General features: G+C 43.5%; 1 protein-coding gene across 1 annotated transcript in view; it reads left to right on the forward strand.

Annotated features, from left to right (window-relative positions):
- The window catches only part of LOC120931615 (kielin cysteine rich BMP regulator), a 158,876-nt gene that overhangs the window by 64,951 nt on the left and 74,476 nt on the right, over positions 1-19,449 (forward strand). Inside the window, exons 7-13 of the mRNA XM_040343229.1 lie at positions 3,440-3,536; positions 6,301-6,368; positions 6,609-6,779; positions 10,137-10,233; positions 10,317-10,399; positions 16,078-16,171; positions 17,914-17,993. Of these exons, the coding sequence (XP_040199163.1) occupies positions 3,440-3,536; positions 6,301-6,368; positions 6,609-6,779; positions 10,137-10,233; positions 10,317-10,399; positions 16,078-16,171; positions 17,914-17,993 (690 nt within the window). The remainder of the gene's footprint in view (positions 1-3,439; positions 3,537-6,300; positions 6,369-6,608; positions 6,780-10,136; positions 10,234-10,316; positions 10,400-16,077; positions 16,172-17,913; positions 17,994-19,449) is intronic.

Consider the following 19,449-nt stretch of genomic DNA (forward strand, 5'->3'; position numbering starts at 1 on the left):
GGTCGTGTGTACATTTTTCGGCGAGGAAACTGTCGAGGATCCCGTCAAGCCAAAAAGAGAGCATGCTCTCTTTTTCCTCGACGGGAATGGAGAAACTTGCCTTGTCGAGTTCCTCGACAGCCTAACAAGGAACTCGACGAGGAAAACGATGTGTTTCGCCCATCGAGTTTCTCGGTCGTGTGTACAAGGCTTTCCACCTGCACAGTATACTCAGCAAGAAAGCTCTGCCAGCAGTTTTCTTGCTGGTTCTTGCCGAGTAAACCAAGCCTGTGTACGAGGCTTTAGTATGGGATCCAGATGAAACTTGGAGTAATGAGGTTGAAAAAATATATACTATTTGTGTGTGCTCTGGGAACTAGCAGCATGTTATTAATTTACTAAGTAAAACATGTTAAAGCGGAATGAACCCTACTATCCTTAACAGCAGTAGTTTTTAAACTGCGGCCTGTGGGCAAGATGTGACCTGTTGCTTGACTCTATCCGGCCCGTTATTCCTTCCACAGACACCAACAATGAGGCACTATACCAACCACTGACACCAAAGATGGAGCACTATTCATCCCACCGACACCATAGATGGGACACTATTTCTCATACTGACATCATAGATGGGGCACGATTGCTCCCACTGGCATCATAGATGGGGCACTATTCCTCCCACTGACACCATGGATGGGGCACTATTGCTTCCACCGGCATCATAGATGGGCCACTATTCCTCCCACTGACACCATGAATGGGGCACTATTGTTCCCACTGGCATCATAGATGGGGCATTATTCCTCCCACTGACACCATAGATGGAGCACTATTGCTCTCACTCACATCACAGATGGGGCACTATTCCTCCCACTGACTCCAATGATGGGGATTATTCTTTCCACTAATACCAATGATCTGTCACTAATCCTTCCACTAATGTCAATGATGGGGCACTATTCTTCCAACTAATATCAATGATGGGGCACTATTCCTCTCACTGACACCAGTATTGGGGCACTATTCATCCCACAGACACAATAGACGGAGCACTATTCCTCCCACTGCCATACTTTTAGTATGGGATCCGGATTAATTTGGAATAATGGTGTTGAAAAAAAAAATATATTATTTGTGTCTTCTCCAGGAACTAGCAACATGGAGTGAATTTATTAAGTAAAACATCTTAAAGCGCAATGAACTCTCCTATATTTTACAGCAGTGGTCTCCACACGGTTGCCCATGGGCCAGTATTCCTGCCATTGACACCGACAATGGCACACTATTCCTTCTACTGACACCAAAGATGGATCACTATTGCTCCTACTGACACCAATGATGGGGATTATTATTTCCATTAATGGTAATGATGGGGCACTATTCCTGCCGCTAATATTTATGATGGGGCTCTATTTGTCCCACTAATACCACTTATTGGGCACTATTCCTCTCCCTGACATCATAGATGGGGCACTATTGCTCCCACTGGCATCATATATGGGGCACTATTCCCCCCGCTGACTCCAATGATGGGGATTATTCTTTCCACTAATACCAATGATCTGGCACTATTCCTTCCACTAATGTCAATGAGGGGGCACTATTCTTCCGACTAATACCAATGATGGACAGTAAACTGGCCTTTTGCTTAGAAAGTTTGGAGACCCCTGCTTTACAGCCAAGGAAGCTGCCATCTTGGTCTCTGTTTGATCTGCAGTTGTCATGGTTTTGCAAATGATCCATTATGACATCAGCCATTTCATAGCCTAAGGCCCCGTACACACGGCCGAGGAACTCGACGTGCCAAACACATCGAGTTCCTCGACCAGTTCAGCCCTGAAGCCGCCGAGGAGCTCGGCGGGCCGAGTTCTCCCATAGAACAACGAGGAAATAGAGAACATGTTCTCTATTTCCTCGCCGAGGTCCTCGTCGGCTTCCTCGGCGAAATTGTACACACGGCCGGGTTTCTCGGCAGAATTCAGCCAGAAACTCGGTCGGAAGCTGAATTCTGCCGAGGAAACTGGTCGTGTGTACGGGGCCTCACAGTTTGTTTGAGAACACGAGAAACCGTGAAAGCTAGAACTCATGACCTTCTGTGAATATAACTGATTTGGGAAACTTTTAAGCCTCGTACACACGATCTGATATCTAATCCGATGGATTTTTTCGTCGGATATCCGATGAAGTTGACTTTCATCAGTCTTGCCTACACGCCATCAGTCAAAAATCTGACCGTGTCCAAACGCAGTGACGTAAAACACTACGACGAGCCGAAAAAAATGAAGTTCAATGCTTCCGAGCATGCGTCGACTTGATTCTGAGCATGCGTGGATTTTTGTCCGATGGAGTTCCACACAGACGATCAAATTTTTCTATAGTTTTTTTATCCTTAGGAAAAATGTAAAACATGTTCTATTTTTTTTCACTGATGGAAAACAAACCGATGGGGCCCACACACGATCGGTTTGTCCGATGAAAACGGTCCATCGGTCTGTTTTCATCGGACAAACCGATCATGTGTACAGGGCTTGCCAGTTAAAGTGTAAATCCAGGCTAAATCTATCAAATCTTTAATCTACTCTCATCCCCCTTCAAACTCCTATTCTAACTACCCAGTGGAGGAAATATTTGTATACTTAACTATTCTGAGGGCACTCTGGTCCCATCACATGATTGGCTCCCAGCACCGGCTTTAGGGGAGAGGAGGGACAACGGACAACAGAATAAATCTATGGGTGACATCATTGTCCAGGTATTGCAGCTGTTGTCACTTGTCACTGCTCTCTCTTCTCCCCTAAAACCAGCCGCCCAGGAGATCACGTGACCGGACCTGAGAATAGGTAAGTTATGAAATATTTCTTCTGCAGGCTAGAAGGAGTGGGAGCAAATTTGATATTAGGTTTAGACCAGACTTCCACTTTAAGGCCGCGTACACACGACCGGTCCATCCGATGAGAATGGTCCGACGGACCGTTTTTTAATCGGTTCACCGTTGAAGCAGACCGATGGTCTGATTTGCGTACACACCATCAGTTCAAAAACCGATCGGGTCAAAACGCGGTGACGTAAAACACACGACGTGCTGAAAAAAATGAAGTTCAATGCTTCCAAGCATGCGTCGACTTGATTCTGAGCATGCGCGGGTTTTGAACCGATGCTTTTGTGTACTAACCATCGGTTTTGACCGATAGTCAGCCGTCCATCGGTTCGATTTTAAAGCAAGTTCTCTAATTTTTGTCCGAAGGACAACAGACCAATAGGCCGTACACACTGTCGGTTTGGACCGATGAAACTGAACTTCAGTCTGTTTTCATCGGTTTGGACAACCGTGTGTACGTGGCCTAAGGGTTTAGTTCCTGTTTCACATTCATCTTTCCATTTGGATTTTAATGGTGATATGGTTGTTGAGTCCTCTAAATCAAACAATCTCGTTTATGTGCTTACCGTTTTTTTTTTTTAGAACAGTGAAGTGGTCTGTGTTCAAAAGACTTGTCTTCCTGTGGCCTGTGCTAATCCAGTGATGCTGCCTACAGAGTGTTGCCCTCGCTGTCCAACGGGTGAGTCTTTGGCCTTGGTCAGTACCATTTATCAAAAATATGCAGACATGTACTGTTTGTGCTGTGCAAGTAAATGTGCCCATTTCAAGTTTAAAGTGTAACTATTATTTATTTTGGCCATCATTAGAATTTAACAAGGTGCAAATTACCTTTATACTTTTGGGTAATACTAAAAATATGTAAAAGTAAATGTAAAGCATATGTAAAATATAATCAATGTCAAAGGTTTGTGGACACACCTATATGAGCAATCTATTTAAAAACCATGGTTATTATTGTGCAATTGCTCCCACCCTCACCTCAATTACAGCCATAACAGCCTATGGGAAGTTATGGTCTTTCAGACCAAAAAATAAATAAAAAATTTGCCTGGTCAGGTACTTATCTTGGATGAGAAGGTTTACAATTGGAATTCCATTTGATCTCAGAGGTGTTCAGTCAGGTTGAGGTCACAGCTCTTTGCAGGCCACTCGAATTCCTCTACACCAAACTCACCAAACCATATCTTTATAGACTTAAAGGGTCACTAAAGGAAAAATTTTTTTTGCTGAAATGACTGTTTACAGGGTATAGAGACATAAAAGTTAACTGATTCCTTTTAAAATGATTAAAAAATGAATTTAATCTATCATATAATGTGCCTCTAGTTTCACGTTCGGTTTTAAAGGTACATACATGAAGTTCCGGGTGAGAGGTGAGTCGGGAAGACTCACAGAACAAAAACAACAAATCCAGGGCAGTGTTTTGTTTTTAAAATTAATCTGATTGGTTCTGAGGAGTTTTAGACACACAGTAATGACAGCTTAGACCACCGTGAAAATCTCCCAGTACGATAGTTATAAGGAAAAAGACAACCAGGAAGTGTGGAGATCACAGCAGAATTACAGCTACTTCAAAGCAAAAACGAACAATGAGGACATGAAACCAGTACTGCAGTAAGGTAAAGGAAGCTATTTAGCTAAAAAAAAAAATTCCTTTAGTGACCCTTTAAGACAGGGTACAATCATGCTGCAACAGAAAAGAACCTTCCCTTTTGTATTCTGTAGCATTAAGGGTCCTTTCCCACTGGCTTTCTGTCTATCCTTTTTTTCATCTACCTGTTCACGGATGACAAACGCACAGCAATGCACTCCTATAGAAAAACAGATGTATACAGATTTTATCCTGAGTGCCCTTCACTTGGAACTTCTGAACTAAGTAATATGAAGGGGCCATTCAGTTTCATGACATGCTATCCATAACCTTGTGCTGGTCTTATCTGGCTTTGTGCGTATACGGTACCTGGTATAAAAGGCTGGCTGTTGGATATAATGATAGTTTTTTCTTTTTATGTTATTTTCTCTGAAAGGTCAGACTTTAGACCAGCCTTTCTCAAGTTTTTTAACACAGAGGAACCTTTTTAATAACTTTCCGGTCTCAGGAAACCCCTGCTAAAAATGACTATATCTACAACTCAGGTTATATTAGTGTGATGGTCAGTGGGAAGAATGCTCCTTACACATGTGGTCACTGGGATGAATAACCCCCTTACAGATAGCTAAAAAGACCAATGGTGTCAGTGGCAACTTATCTGAGAGTCAGAAATTGCTCAAGGAACCCATATCAACCTCTGAAGAAACCCAAGGGTTCTGTTGAACTTGGTTGAGAAACCCTGCTTTATACCTTCTTCCACATGCAAGAAGGGAAATAAACACAAAAGTGGAAGCATAAATTGTAAATTAAATCCAAATTCCAGTTAAAACTTAAAGAGGGAAGAGGGCTAGAACATCTGCAGGTTTAGACCAGCTCTATAAAAAATAAAAAATAAAAGATTTTGGAATTGGGATATAGGTTAAAGTGGAGGTTCACCCGGAAATACCACTTTTTACCCTTAGATTGATGCTCATTTTGTCTAGGGGAATTGGCTAGTTGTTTTAAAATCTAAGCTGTACTTACCGTTGTAGAGAGCGATCTTCTCCGTCGCTTCCGGGTATGGGCTGCAGGACTGGGCCTTCCTATTTTGATTGACAGTCTTCCGACAGGCTTCCGACGGTCGCATCCATCGCGTCACGATTTTCCGAAAGTAGCCGAACGTCGGTGCGCAGGCGCCGTATAGAGCCGCACCGACGTCGGCTTCTTTCGGCTACTCGTGACGCGATGGATGCGACCGTCGGAAGCCTGTCGGAAGACTGTCAATCAAGAAGGAACGCCCACTCCCGAAGACCCATACCCGAAAGCGGCGGAGAAGATCTATCTCTACAACGGTAAGTACTGCTCGGATTTCAAAACAACTAGCCGATTCCCCTAGACAAAATGAGCATCAATCTACGGGTAAAAAATGTTTTATGGGTGAACTCCCGCTTTAAGTAAATACGATAAGTGTATTAAAGGCCCTCCTTGTAAAATGTGTCGCATTATAGCCCCAAAGGAATTATAGCACTATAACATTCATTAGTAATAATGTGGATATAGAGTTTATGTTTTAATATGTAGTTGTTGAGACTTATGAAGTGTGATTACCCAAATACAATTGGAAATGCAGAATCTTCATGATGGCCATGGAGCTGGATTGCAGCCAACAGTTCTTTAGTCCCCAGATAAATGTTTGCTTTTTCACTCCATTCAGTGTTTCTCATCAATGGAGCACAATTTTTACTTCCAGCACTTCCAAAAAAATTGTTGTCAGTGATCTATGCTGTATTGCTTTACTGTAGTGCTCATTTTTTGGTTTATGTGAATATTTATGTGTTCTGTTCTCATCTCCGTATGTGTGCTTGTGATGTAGGCTGCTCTGATGGTCATCTGGAAGGAGACGTATGGAAGAAAGATTCCTGTGTTAGCTGTATCTGTCAGGTATAATATAGTACAACCATGCTCATTTATTACAGTTGATGGGTATTAGTGTTACCTAAAGCAGCATGGAGTATCTTTGGTGCTGAACAGACATAATAAATCATTCTGCAAAGTCATAGTTCTACTTTCTTGTACATAAAGCATTTAAAATTATTGGTTTGACTTTGATATGTTTGGCAGACTGCAGATTTAATTTGTGAGAATCCTATTTAAAACTAAAGATACATTTGCTTACTATAGGGGGGCTCAGTCAGGTGTATTTCTGAGGCATGTGACCAAAGCACTTGTGAACACCCTGTCATTCATCCTGGGAAGTGCTGCCCAGAATGCACCAACTGTGAATACCTGGGGCAGATCGTGAGGAACGGTGAAATGGTTCGGCCAGATCTGTGTACAGCTTGTACATGTAGGGTAAGTAAAGAAATCATTAAAATATGTTAAAGCTGTACTACAGGAATTCAGCCACTTTGTAAAATGTGTTGGCTTAATTTTGGCTAAGTCCAAGGAGGTACATGCCACTTCATGAATGTATCTTGTTTATTTACATCTTACAAGTTTTACTAAGCGTTGGGAGTACAGTTTTTGCTATCCTCCCAGCGCTTTGACAGGGGAGATGTTGCTTTCTCACACAGAAGACAATCTGCCCTCCCCTCTCCTATACTGTCTGTTCACAGAAGGCTTTGTATTTTGTGAATGGGTTCACATAATACAATGCTCTCCATGATTGGTCACAAGTTAAGGAGGGACAGGCAGAGTGTCCGCAAATACCTATCAACTGCAGAAGCTGAGACCTAAAGGGTCAGAGCACCATAAATATAGTGATAGCTATACTCTAAGTTGTAAAAAGAGATAAGTTCATGAGGTAGCATGCACCTCAAAGATCTTAATTCACAGTAATCCAGCACATTTTAGAAATCAGTTCAGTAAGTAAAGTGAATAATTGTGAGTAAGTGAGTAAATACAAAGCTATATACAGTATAGTAACTTCTGTGGGTAAGTTTACAAACTTCAAGATGAATCTAATTAATAGGAGTGGCTACAGCTAGAAATCCAAATGTTGAAATAAATATGTGATTTTGCATTTTGACCACAGATACTCCTAAACTGACTTAAACTGATGACTACATTTGTTGGCTTTTTCTCAGGCTTTTTTTGTTTATTTTTTATCTAGTAAACCTAAAAATAACACAATTCCTGTCCTTGGGTGTCTACTTTCACTCTTCCACTATACCTTTAGAGGGAGCCATGGTTGTCACCAAGACTGGACTTCAAATATGTCTCCTTTGTTCATTCTTATTACATTGTGGCTGATGGGATTAATAGTTTGCAGAAGACGAGAGTGTTTGAGCTTTTTGTTAAGCTCACAGAGATTAACAAGAACACAAGGGGCCAGATTCACGTAGCCCGGGCGCAGCGTAACGTAAACGATTTAGGTTGCACCGCCGCAAATTTTCTGGCTAAGTGCCCGATCCACAAAGCACTTACCTGGAAATTTGCGGCGGTGTATCCTAAATCCGTCCGGCGCAAGGCGGGCCAATTCAAATGGGGCGGGTACCATTTAAATTAGGCGCGCTCCCGCGTCGGACGTACTGCGCATGCTCCCGACGCAAATTTCCCGACGTGCTTTGCGCGAAATTACGACGCGCCGACGTTTTGTGAATCGCGACGTGAAAAAAAGACTTGCGCTGGGAAAAAAAAAAAATTCAAAAGCGACGCGGGAAAGACAGGTATACTTTTACATGGTGTACTAATTTTACACTTTGTAAAAGGTGCCCTATCTTTGCGACGGCAAACTAACACTTGCGGTGACATAACGACGGGAAAAAGTTTTGTGGATCGCCATAACTGCTAATTTGCATACCCGACGCTGGTTTACGACGCAAACTCCCCCCAGCGGCGGCCGCGGTATTGCATCCTAAGATCTGACAGTGTAAAACTATTACACCTGTCGGATCTTAGGGATATCTATGCGTAACTGATTCTATGAATCAGTCGCATAGATAGAAACAGGGATACGACGGCGTATCAGCAGATACGCCGTCGTATCCCTTTTGTGAATCTGGCCCTGCATTTCTAGCAAGATCAATGGGTATTTTCTGTACCTGCTGAAAATGTTTTAAGCCTGAAAAAAAGAAAATGAATGCAGCCACCACATCTAAGCACTGGTAAGCTGCAATTCCAGTTTCATTTTTGGTATTAGTTATCCTTTATTGGGTCATAATGGAACTTCTAGAATACCCAACCAAATAGGGGTGGTCACAGGGGCTGATTTACTAAAACGGAAAGTGGTTGTAAACCCTCCAATACAACTTGTGCTTTTTGAAATCTAGATTGCCCTGCAAGCGTGGGTGACGTCAGGCGTGATTGTGCAGTAGGTTTATTCTTTAACGGCACACTGTGTGTGCCATTTCTGTCCCCCTCTGAGTGCCAGTCATTATCATTCATTAACTTCCTCTCTGAACGGCACAGAGGGAAGTCTCGCGATACTGCCTTGCAAGTTATTAAAGGGGAGTTCCAGCCATTTGTATGTTTATTAAAAGTCAGCAGCAACAAAAAGTGTTGCTGCTGGCTTTTAATAAACAGGCACTTACCTGCTCCAGCGCTCCAGCAACGTGCCGGCCGGGGCTCCGCTCCTCTCCCCCCCTCCCCGGCCGGCGTCTTCATCTTCAGTGTGGGCACCCGGCCGTGACAGCGTTCGGCTTCACGGCCGGGCACCCACTGCGCATGCGCGAGCGCGAGCGGCGCGGCACTGCGCATGCGCGAGCGGCGCAGCCCGGCGCCGCGCCCTGTAATTGGCCAGGAGATCGCCTAGGACCTGTGACGTGTCCTAGGCGATCGCCTACAGCAGCCACTTCCTGAAGGCGACTAAGCTTAGTCGCCTACAGGAAGGAGGAAGTGGGACAGGAAGTCCCACTCGTGCTGAAGCCCCCACTCCCCCCCCAAAAAAATTACATGCCAAATGTGGCATGTAAGGGGGAGAGGAGTGGGTTAAGAGGAAGTTCCAAATTTGGGTGGAACTCCTCTTTAAGCTTCAGCTATGGTTTAGCTTGGTTGCCGTAGTAATGGCAATCGAGATAGAGGCTTGGTTTAGGCGATACGGCGCATGTGCAAGATTTGTAAAGGGAAACATAGTAAGGGCGGAAATTACGTCAATACTAAACTTAAGAAACAGCAGTAGAAATGGTGCAGCCGATACCCAGAAGTGAAGATTTACAAAATATGAGAAATAAGGTATTTTGCTGCCTCTTTTTTTTTCCAATTTTGATGTATTTAAAGTTGCAATACTATATAGTATATAAAACTTGAAGTTTACTTCCTCTTGAAGGGTGCAAAATCTGGCGCAGCTGTGCATGGAAGCCAGTCAGCTTATAAGTTCAACTTGTACAATTAAGCTTTAACAAAAATAAATGAATGGAAGCTAATTGGTTTCTATGCAGAGCTGAACCAGATTTTGCACTCTCCAGTTTTAGTAAATCAACACCACAGGGTACTTGAAAGATTATTGAGATTTAGCTGATTGATAACTTCCATGGTGATATTTTACTACATTAAATATTACCTTAGCAGTCAATACACAATTTAGGAAAATGAATGGAGAGTTACATTCAGTCATGCAACAAACAGGTTTGATTTTACCTACATATAAGCATTCAATGCTGAAATTATGAATAATACAATTCTTAATTTGTTCACTGATATATCCAGACATTATTTTGGTGTCTAATGCTGTTATTGCATCTTGGTAAATTTCTGTGGATATGCTCCTAGAATGGAACGGTCCAGTGTATAAAAGAGCGTTGTCCAGAGCTCACCTGTCTGAAAAGGTTCACCCCACCTGGACAGTGCTGTGCAGTCTGCCAGCAAGGTAAGAGCTTGGCCACCTAATAATAATTCTAATAGCAGCTGCTGTTCTGAGCTGTGGTGTTAAAGTACCTCTTTTGTTTGCAGGCTGTGAATATGAAGGGCTGACATACAAAAATGGGGATCACTTTCTTTCACAAAGTAATCCTTGTGTGAACTGCTCATGTTTGGTGAGTGACACTCTTGATTTCCTGCATTGTTTAAAATTCCTTATATGAATATTTTTCATAAGTGGTATAGTGATAGATCATTTGGGACAGTCAGTATATTCCCATTGCAAACCATGCTTGACAAAACCTTTTTAATTAGGATGCAGTAACAACTATAAATTGTTAGTAAACTAAACATGTATGAATTATGTCATTGGCACACTTTGCCTAATGAAGGGAACCTGCGAGGCCATGAAATATGGTATATATTTTGTGATCCATTGATAAGCCTAAGGCCCCGTACACACGACCGAGTTTCTCGGCAGAATTCAGCCAGAAACTCGGTCAGAGCTGAATTCTGCCGAGAAACCCGGCCGTGTGTACACTTTCGGCCGAGGAAGCCGACGAGGATCTCGGCGAGGAAATAGAGAACATGTGTGACGGTATCGGTATGATATCCCCGTCAAGCATTCCCTCCTCTCCATACAAGAACATCACAGGATCCCCCACACATGAGTCAAGACTGGATGCTGGAACCAAGACTGATTTATTGGCAGCTTGCTGCTGGTTATAAATACAGTTTTACAAGCTAAATCCTTAATCAAGGAACAATGGGAGCTCCACCCCCTTTTCACCCACTCTGGAGTTTCTCATACAGAATATAGCCAGACAATTCGGAGCCGACCTGAGACACATTTTCTTTAAATAATGACATCAGGGAAGTTAATTACAAGGTGTACAGAACACATTATCTGGGCAGCCTGGCACTGCACAATGAAGCAATCAGAATACATAACATGAGTCACCTCTAATCACAGTAACAGGATTAACATCCCTTTGAAATAAGGAGCGAGCTGCAGACGGGTCATTAACATGTCAATAGCTTGTAACACATGAATCCATTTTACCTCTAACCCACAATTTAACCAAGCAGGGAGATTTACACTGACATATCCTTCACAATGGCCCCCCTTTTTCTCCCTGCTCCGGCAAACCCGGTTGGACCTTCCCCGGTCCAGTAGGGTTGACGGGTTCAGAGCTTTTAGTCCGAGGTTAACTCCGTTTGGCGTGACTGACCTCCATTGGTAACTGCTTCAGACTCAGGTATGCCACCGGGTCGTCAGATCACACGCCGGTCAGTCCCCAAGTCTTTGTGCGATCTGCAGAGTCACCAGAAGTCAGTGTGAAGACGGCGAATGGGTCTGTGCGCCGCCGTCTAGGTGTCCCGCTATGGGAGGGGCAGGTTATGGCTCTGAAGTGACAATCACAGGAGATTCATAAAAAGGAAAAGTTATATTTGTTGAAATGCTGTAGCACTGGTGCTCAGAGTCCGGGGGGGGGGAGGGGAATCAGAGCCCCATAAGGTCAGCCACCCCCTGCTCCCTCCGCAGCCGCCGGTTCTCCTCTTGGAGCTTCTCCAGCTCCATCTCCAGTTCATGGAGCCTGGGGGGGTCAGCCTGCTGTGACCTCAGGTGGTTGTTCTCCTCCTCCATGCAGCTTATGCACTCCTCCAGCTCCATGTATTCACGGATCAGCTCCTGCTTGCTCATGTCCTGCAGGCTTTCCACGTGGTCCTTCATCATCAGGAACTGGGTGGTGGTGTAAGGGGCCACCGGTGGGCCCTTGACGAACATCTCGGCCCGCATCTGGGGCGCCCGCTGCGATTCCATCTCCTCCAGTCGCTTTTTCTCCTCCCAGGTCCGCTGGTTATATGACTTCCAGGACCTCTTCTTCTTGGAGGGTAGCTGGCGGTGCCTCTTTCTGCCCAGCTCCCTCCAGGGCCCCTCCGGCTCATGGCTGTCGCCCATGACCAGCTGACAATGGTGTTCCCTGTTGTCCGTAATAACAGATTGTACCATGAGGGCTTCGTAAGGGGTGCCCAATGGTTCTTCCTGACCCAGCTCCTGGGGATCCCAAGCCGAGTCTACACAATGGGCTGCTGCTGGTGGGCGGTACCCAGGTTGAGACCAATTTGACCTGGTGTTGTCATTCATGGGGCAATTCTGCTTGAAGTGACCCAACTGTTTGCACCGGAAGCAGCGTTGTTCGTTGTCCTCCTGGCGTGGGTAGCGAGGGCTAGATGTCATCGGTCTGTTAGGCGGTTGGTATCTAGCGGCTGGTGGGTGTGAGGGCGCCGTTGGTCGTGGAGGTTGTACCCGTGGTGTGACCTGGTTTGTCTTGCGAGTATCCGCATATTCATCCGCCAACTTCGCGGCCTCTGGTAGAGTCATGGGCCTGCGATCTCTCACCCAATCTTTAACATCTGTCTGGATGTGATTGTAAAATTGCTCCAGGAGCATTAGTTGCAAAATGTCCTCTGCGGTGGTGGCCTGGCTGCTGTTAACCCAGTTAGAGGCCGACAGGGACAACTGGCATGCCCATTCCGCGTAAGAGTCTTTCGTGGTTTTGCGTGAGTCCCTGAACTTCTGTCGGTGGGACTCTGGGGTTACTGCATAACGAGCCAGGAGCACTTCTTTAACCCTGGCGTAGCTATGGATATCCTGATCTGGCACGGTCCGGAAAGCATCAGAAGCTTTGCCTGACAGTTTGCCTGACAATATTGCAACCCACTCTCTTCTAGCTATTCGGTGCAGGTTACATTGTCGCTCAAAATCCGCCAGGTAGTTATCAATTTCACAGTCCTTTTCATCAAAAGCTTTAAAAGCGCTAAACGGAATCTTCCTTGCGTCTGCTGTGCTGTACTCACTGTTTGGAGAATGTGCGGCTGCTTGTTGGACTGCTGCCAGTTTTAACTGTAGCTCTGCGTCTCTTATTTGTTTATCCTCCTTTGCTAACAGGTCCATCACTTTCAGCACCACATCCGGCGTTGGGTTCGGGCCGAACCACGCTAGCTTCTCTCTCATTAGCTTGTTGGTTGGTGACTCCTCCTAAATCACTGGCGTCTCCATCTCTTGTACTGCTGGCGTTGCTGCAATCACGTTCTCCTGGTCTAGCTCCATTAATTCTGCTATGATGACCCGCTTGGTTTTGTTGCTAGCAATCCTTCCACGAACTTCCAGTAGTTCTTTTAAGCAGGGTGTAGCAGCCTTCCATTCACTGTTCCCAGTGTCTGCTTGGAGTCCTGGTGTAAGGGAGAGTAGAAGGGAAGATCCCGCTGCTGCCAACCAATTTGTGACGGTATCGGTATGATATCCCCGTCAAGCATTCCCTCCTCTCCATACAAGAACATCACAGGATCCCCCACACATGAGTCAAGACTGGATGCTGGAACCAAGACTGATTTATTGGCAGCTTGCTGCTGGTTATAAATACAGTTTTACAAGCTAAATCCTTAATCAAGGAACAATGGGAGCTCCACCCCCTTTTCACCCACTCTGGAGTTTCTCATACAGAATATAGCCAGACAATTCGGAGCCGACCTGAGACACATTTTCTTTAAATAATGACATCAGGGAAGTTAATTACAAGGTGTACAGAACACATTATCTGGGCAGCCTGGCACCGCACAATGAAGCAATCAGAATACATAACATGAGTCACCTCTAATCACAGTAACAGGATTAACATCCCTTTGAAATAAGGAGCGAGCTGCAGACGGGTCATTAACATGTCAATAGCTTGTAACACATGAATCCATTTTACCTCTAACCCACAATTTAACCAAGCAGGGAGATTTACACTGACATATCCTTCACAACATGTTCTCTATTTCCTCGTTGTTCAATGGGAAATTTCGGCTCGCCGAGATCCTCGGCGGCTTCACAAGGAACTCGACGAGCAAAACTATGTGTTTTGCCCGTCGAGTTCCTCGGACGTGTGTACGGGGCTTCAATATACATTGGACTTTTAGCAAGGCCTTTTAGACTGACCCAAAAACAAAACTTAGGGCTTCTGTTCCCTGACTCCTCCATGGGCACCAACCTTCTAATTTATGTAGCAAACAAACCCAGTATGCAAATACTGAAGATATATGAGAAAAAATGTATTTGGTGATTTTGTGGAAGAGATCTGATCACAGCCCTCCTTACAGAGAGAAAAACTCACATAAATACAATGGGACTTTAAAAACATCTGTGGTTGTTGCCTGGATCACCTACTTTGTTGATCACCTTCCAGATGTTTTTCAGGCATACCTCTTCAACAGAAGCTGGATGTTCGACCGGCTTTTGTTAGGGAGGCTGCTGTACACACGGGCCAAATGTTGACCAGCTTCTGTTGAACTGGCCGCCTCCTGCCAATATTCGGCTCGTGTGTACCAGGCCTAAGAGCCTGTCTGAATTCAAATTAATTGGTGACCATAACAGTCAATGAATGTATGTAAATATTACACTAATTTGATTGGGCAGATTTAAATGTTTGAATTGTTCCTTCTGTCAACTTTATATATAATTCTACAGTATTTAAAAGGGTCTGCAGGAATACATATTTGACGTGTCAAAATATATACAGGAACAGTATTGTTGTAAAAAAAAACACATACAGTACATCTACCATTTAATCATAGTCCTTATCAAATGATATTTCCTTGGCTGAGTTGATGTCATTAGTTCAAGACAGCCATTCTCAACCTTTGTGTCCCAAAGGAACCCTTGAAAACATTTTTAGGTCTAAGGGGAACCCCTGCTAAAACCAATTTATCAGATATCATTAGGAAGAATTCCCCTTACTTATGTTATCAGTGGGAGGAATGTACTGTTACAGTGGTGGTCAATGAGAAGACTGTCCCCCTTACTTTGGTGACCAGTGGGAAGAATGCCTACCTTACATTGGTAGTCAGAATGCCACCTTTCAGACAGCTAAAATGGCTCTTTCAAGTGGCACTGGCACTGGCCCTGAAACAATGTAGGCACCATAAAATGAGAGATGAATCAACCACAACTCATGGAACCCCTAGAAACCTCCGGAGGAGCACTAGGGCTCCATGGAACACTGGTTGCTGACCCTGCATAATGCCTATACGAAAATGGTGCTTGTTTGATGGAGAGAAAAACAGATGAAGTCATTATAAGAGAGAGTGTTGCAATCTCTATAAATCTCACCACACACACCTTACAATTTGATTGTGCTATCTCCTTTAGATCTACCAATAACTATGTAATGTAATGCTAGTTTTTTTCATTCAACCCAGTGGGCTGAACGAAGAATAATAACTGAGGAGCTTGAGAGGAGCTTGCAGTACTAACTATTGAATGTTAATAGAGCGATCTCCCCGCTCTAACACACCGACATTCGACACACCGCCAGAACACACCGACATTCAGCCCATGTGTACGGCAGCCTGTTTGACAGATTGCTGATCGGCAGATTTTTTTCGGGCTTGCCCCTTCAACAGAAGCTGGATTTTCTGCCGGCTTTTGTCAGGGAGGCTGCCGTACACGCAAGCCGAATGTCGGCCATCTTCTGTTGAACTGGCCGATACCGGCCGATATTCGGCACGTGTGTACCAGGCTTAGGAGCCTGTCTAAATTCAAATTAATTGGATAGTTTAGAAAGGACCTCATACTACATAGTTTTTGGAAATCTAAAGTTGAGAGATTTTACAATCAGAGTGTAATGTATTTGGTGACCCTAGCAGTCAATGAATGTATGTAAATATTACACCAAACATTACTTAGCTTCACACATAAAAAAAACTTGCTCTAAGTCTTCTTTAATCCAGTTGTAACTACATTCCTATTGTCTTTGTTTTTTATGCTGTGACAGTAATACACGGTTTCATATTCTCTTTTATGTTGCAGAACAATTTAGTGCGTTGTTTTCCTGTTCAGTGTCCTGTAGTTGCCTGTAGAAAGCCAGTACCCACTCCTGGTCAGTGCTGCCCCTCATGCCCAGGTAAAAATATCTTCCTAACAGTAAGTCAAAAGCTGGTCTATGAAAAAATCCTATAAATTGATTTATTCCTGCCAAGAATTTTATTAGACTACTCTGATAAATCATGCCTTTGAGGGGCCTTTCTGTAAACAAATCCCACAACTTAATGCTATGGCCTCATTAACAAGAGTGTACCTATCTCTACACCTGATACATTTTGATTGCTATGCCCTTGGGTGGCAATCAACACCCTGAATATAGATTGTGCCACATCCTAGTGAATGTTTGAAGAATATAATAGAACATATGGACTTTATAGGCACTACTTAAAAATGTAAAAAATTGATTTTTAATAATCTGCAAATATGTACAATTTAAAGATGCCAATTGCATCTAATGAAACATATAAAACACAAAATAAAAACAAAATGTCAAGATATAAGACCAGGTGAGGAAACCGCAAATACAGGCTTATATTGTTGTAAACACTGTCGCCAAAGCGTGACGATTAGGGTTGATATTGCCTGGGTCGACACCGTCAAAGTCTTGACATGTATAGAAGTTGCTCAAGGGTTGCTCTACATGTTTCGCGGATCAGAGCCGCTTCCTCAGGAGCATTAGAACTACAACATATAAAGAATAACAAACAAAGAAAAGAAAAAATATTAAGACATATGCTCAAAAACAGATCCCAATGCTGGGATCGTGAATAAGCATTGGATAGTTATTATTGTACACTCACCAATCTAGTGGTGTTATTGAAAAATGTCCAGCGTGATCGTTATGCGCTTCCAAAGATTATAGCTTCAGCCCACCAAACCCGGGCAGGTGAGGATAGATGAAAAACCGAAAAGTCCAATGCTGCGTACTGCTGTGGCCAACAACTGGTTCAGCTAGTGCACAAGAGGGTATACCAGGTAGCTAAAGAAATTACTGTATTTTAGATTCATGGCACAAAGGGCTGTGCATAGGGCTGTCTTCACCCATGTGAGATGCACAGGTGTTCCATGCAGGCATGTGCAAACAACCTATGACTTTCAGCCGGCTGCAGGGACCTGCACAGATCTCCAAGTGCATCCCGGAGTGTACATCTGTGTGGGTCTGATGCATGGATCAGAATGCAGACAGACTGTCATTAGATTGAACAGCCTGCTTGCACGTGGCAGCATGTGCCTCCCGCGTGGGTGAAGACAGGCCTTAGCACAGGTGTAAAGATAGCTACGTTCATGTGAATGAAGTCAGCCGCCTGACGTGTCGCGTCCCATTCAATGCAATGAAACCGTTCTAATAGGAGCGACGCAAGTCGCTCCGACTTAGAAAAAAGGTTCCTGTACTACTTCGGGGGCGGCTCGGGGCGACCTGCATTGACTTCTATACAGAAGTAGTTTTGCAAATCGCCTCTGAAGTCGTCCTCAGGACGACTTGCAGAGTCGCCCCCGAAGTCGTGCCGTCTAAGTGTGAACCGACTCTTAAGTTCTGCTGATAGTACCTGTTTTGAAGAAATGGGATCATAGCATGGCCTCCATAAGGTGGTTGGAATAGTACTGTTTGTCACTGTACTTTAGGATAAAAAGCAAAAATAAATATTTTCAGTGCCAAAATGCCATCACCCCTGAAGAAGAGGGATAAAAAGGGATCAGTAGACCATACTGTCTTACCACAGGTTGGCACACGACAGACGTCAGTGAGATCTGTGGTTAGTGAAGAATTTCCTCATGATTGCTGTGATATCACCTACATTTTTATTCCTCTATTCCCTCTAGTGTGTGATCTCAATGGGCATCCCTTGTTACCCGGTAAGAATGTTACCACCTCCAATGGCTGCCAGCATTGTGTCTGTCTGGTGAGTACTGTGAATGAAAGATCATTTTAAAAAGTCTTCCCACGAGCGTACAATGTTCAAACACAAAACAAATGTCTAGGCCACGGTTCAATTAAAAAACAGGAAATGTGGTATAAACTGTTTATAGTGTTCTGTTTATAGCTGGAACATCATTTTATTGTGGGGGTTACATTTTCGGTTTTCAGCGTATGGTGTTTTTTTATGTTTGTGTCTTGGTACTGTATATATGTGTGTGTGGGTCTTTTCATGCTGCTCTGTTTGCTATTTGTATATTATTGCATTTGTATCCATCCTGAACTGTCTGGCTACATATAAACATTTTACAAATTGTGGTTTTGCATGATTTAATAAACTGTTCCTGAAACGGTGCGCTTTGTAAATTGCTTTATTCCTTACAGGAGCTAGGCTGGCTCTGACTTCTTTGGCAGATAAAGGCAGATTATAACACTCAACTGCACTAATGGTACAAAGTGAAGCCAATTATACAGGCAGGGTGAGCTGTCACTCACAATCACAGCCTAACTTCTACAGGGGATTCCACATACTGGGAGGCTTCCTTGTGCAATACTGATCAGTTCCATTTTCTTGCTACAGCTTTACTTTTTTTTATTTTATTTCAAACTGTTTTGTTTTTACTTACTTCCAGAATATTGCAATGGAAAGTGTGCCAGCAATACACACCTGTCATTCTGTTTTAGTTTTTAAAACTTGAGAACTTTAACCACTTCAGCCCCGGACCATTTGGCTGCCAAATGTCCGGGTCACTTTTTGCGAACCGGCTTTAACTGACAATTGCGTGATCGTGCGACGTGGCACCCAAACAAAATTTACCAATTTTTTTCCCACAATAGAGGTTTCTTTTGGTGGTATTTGATCACCTCTGCAGTTTTTATTTTTTGCGCTATAAACAAAAATAGAGCGACAATTTTGAAAAAAAATAAAATATTTTGTACTTTTTGCTATAATAAATATGCCCAATTTTAAAATAAAAAAAAAAAACGTTTTTTTTATCAGTTTTGTCAGATACGTATTCTTCTACATATTTTTGGTAAAATAAATATTTATTGGTTTGTGCAAAAGTTATTAAACGTCTACAAAATAGGGGGTAGTTTTATGGCATTTTTATTATTATTGTTTTTTTGACTTGTTATGGCTACAATCTGTGTTTTGTATCGTGACTGTGACATTATGGCTGACACATCGGACACTTTTGACGCTATTTTGGGACCATTAAGGTTTATACAGTGATCAGTGCTATAAAAATGCACTGCTTACTGTATAAATGTGACGGGCAGTGAAGGGGTTAACCAGTAGGGGCGGGGAAGGGGTTAAGTGTGTCCTAGGGAGTGATTCTAACTGTTAGAGAGCATGGCTTACTGTGACACATCACTGATCGCTGCTCCTGATAAGAGGGAGCAGACGATCAGTGTTGTATCACTAGGCAGAACAGGGAGAT

Source organism: Rana temporaria, chromosome 3, assembly GCF_905171775.1.
Source record: "Rana temporaria chromosome 3, aRanTem1.1, whole genome shotgun sequence".
Taxonomy (NCBI): Eukaryota; Metazoa; Chordata; class Amphibia; order Anura; family Ranidae; genus Rana; species Rana temporaria.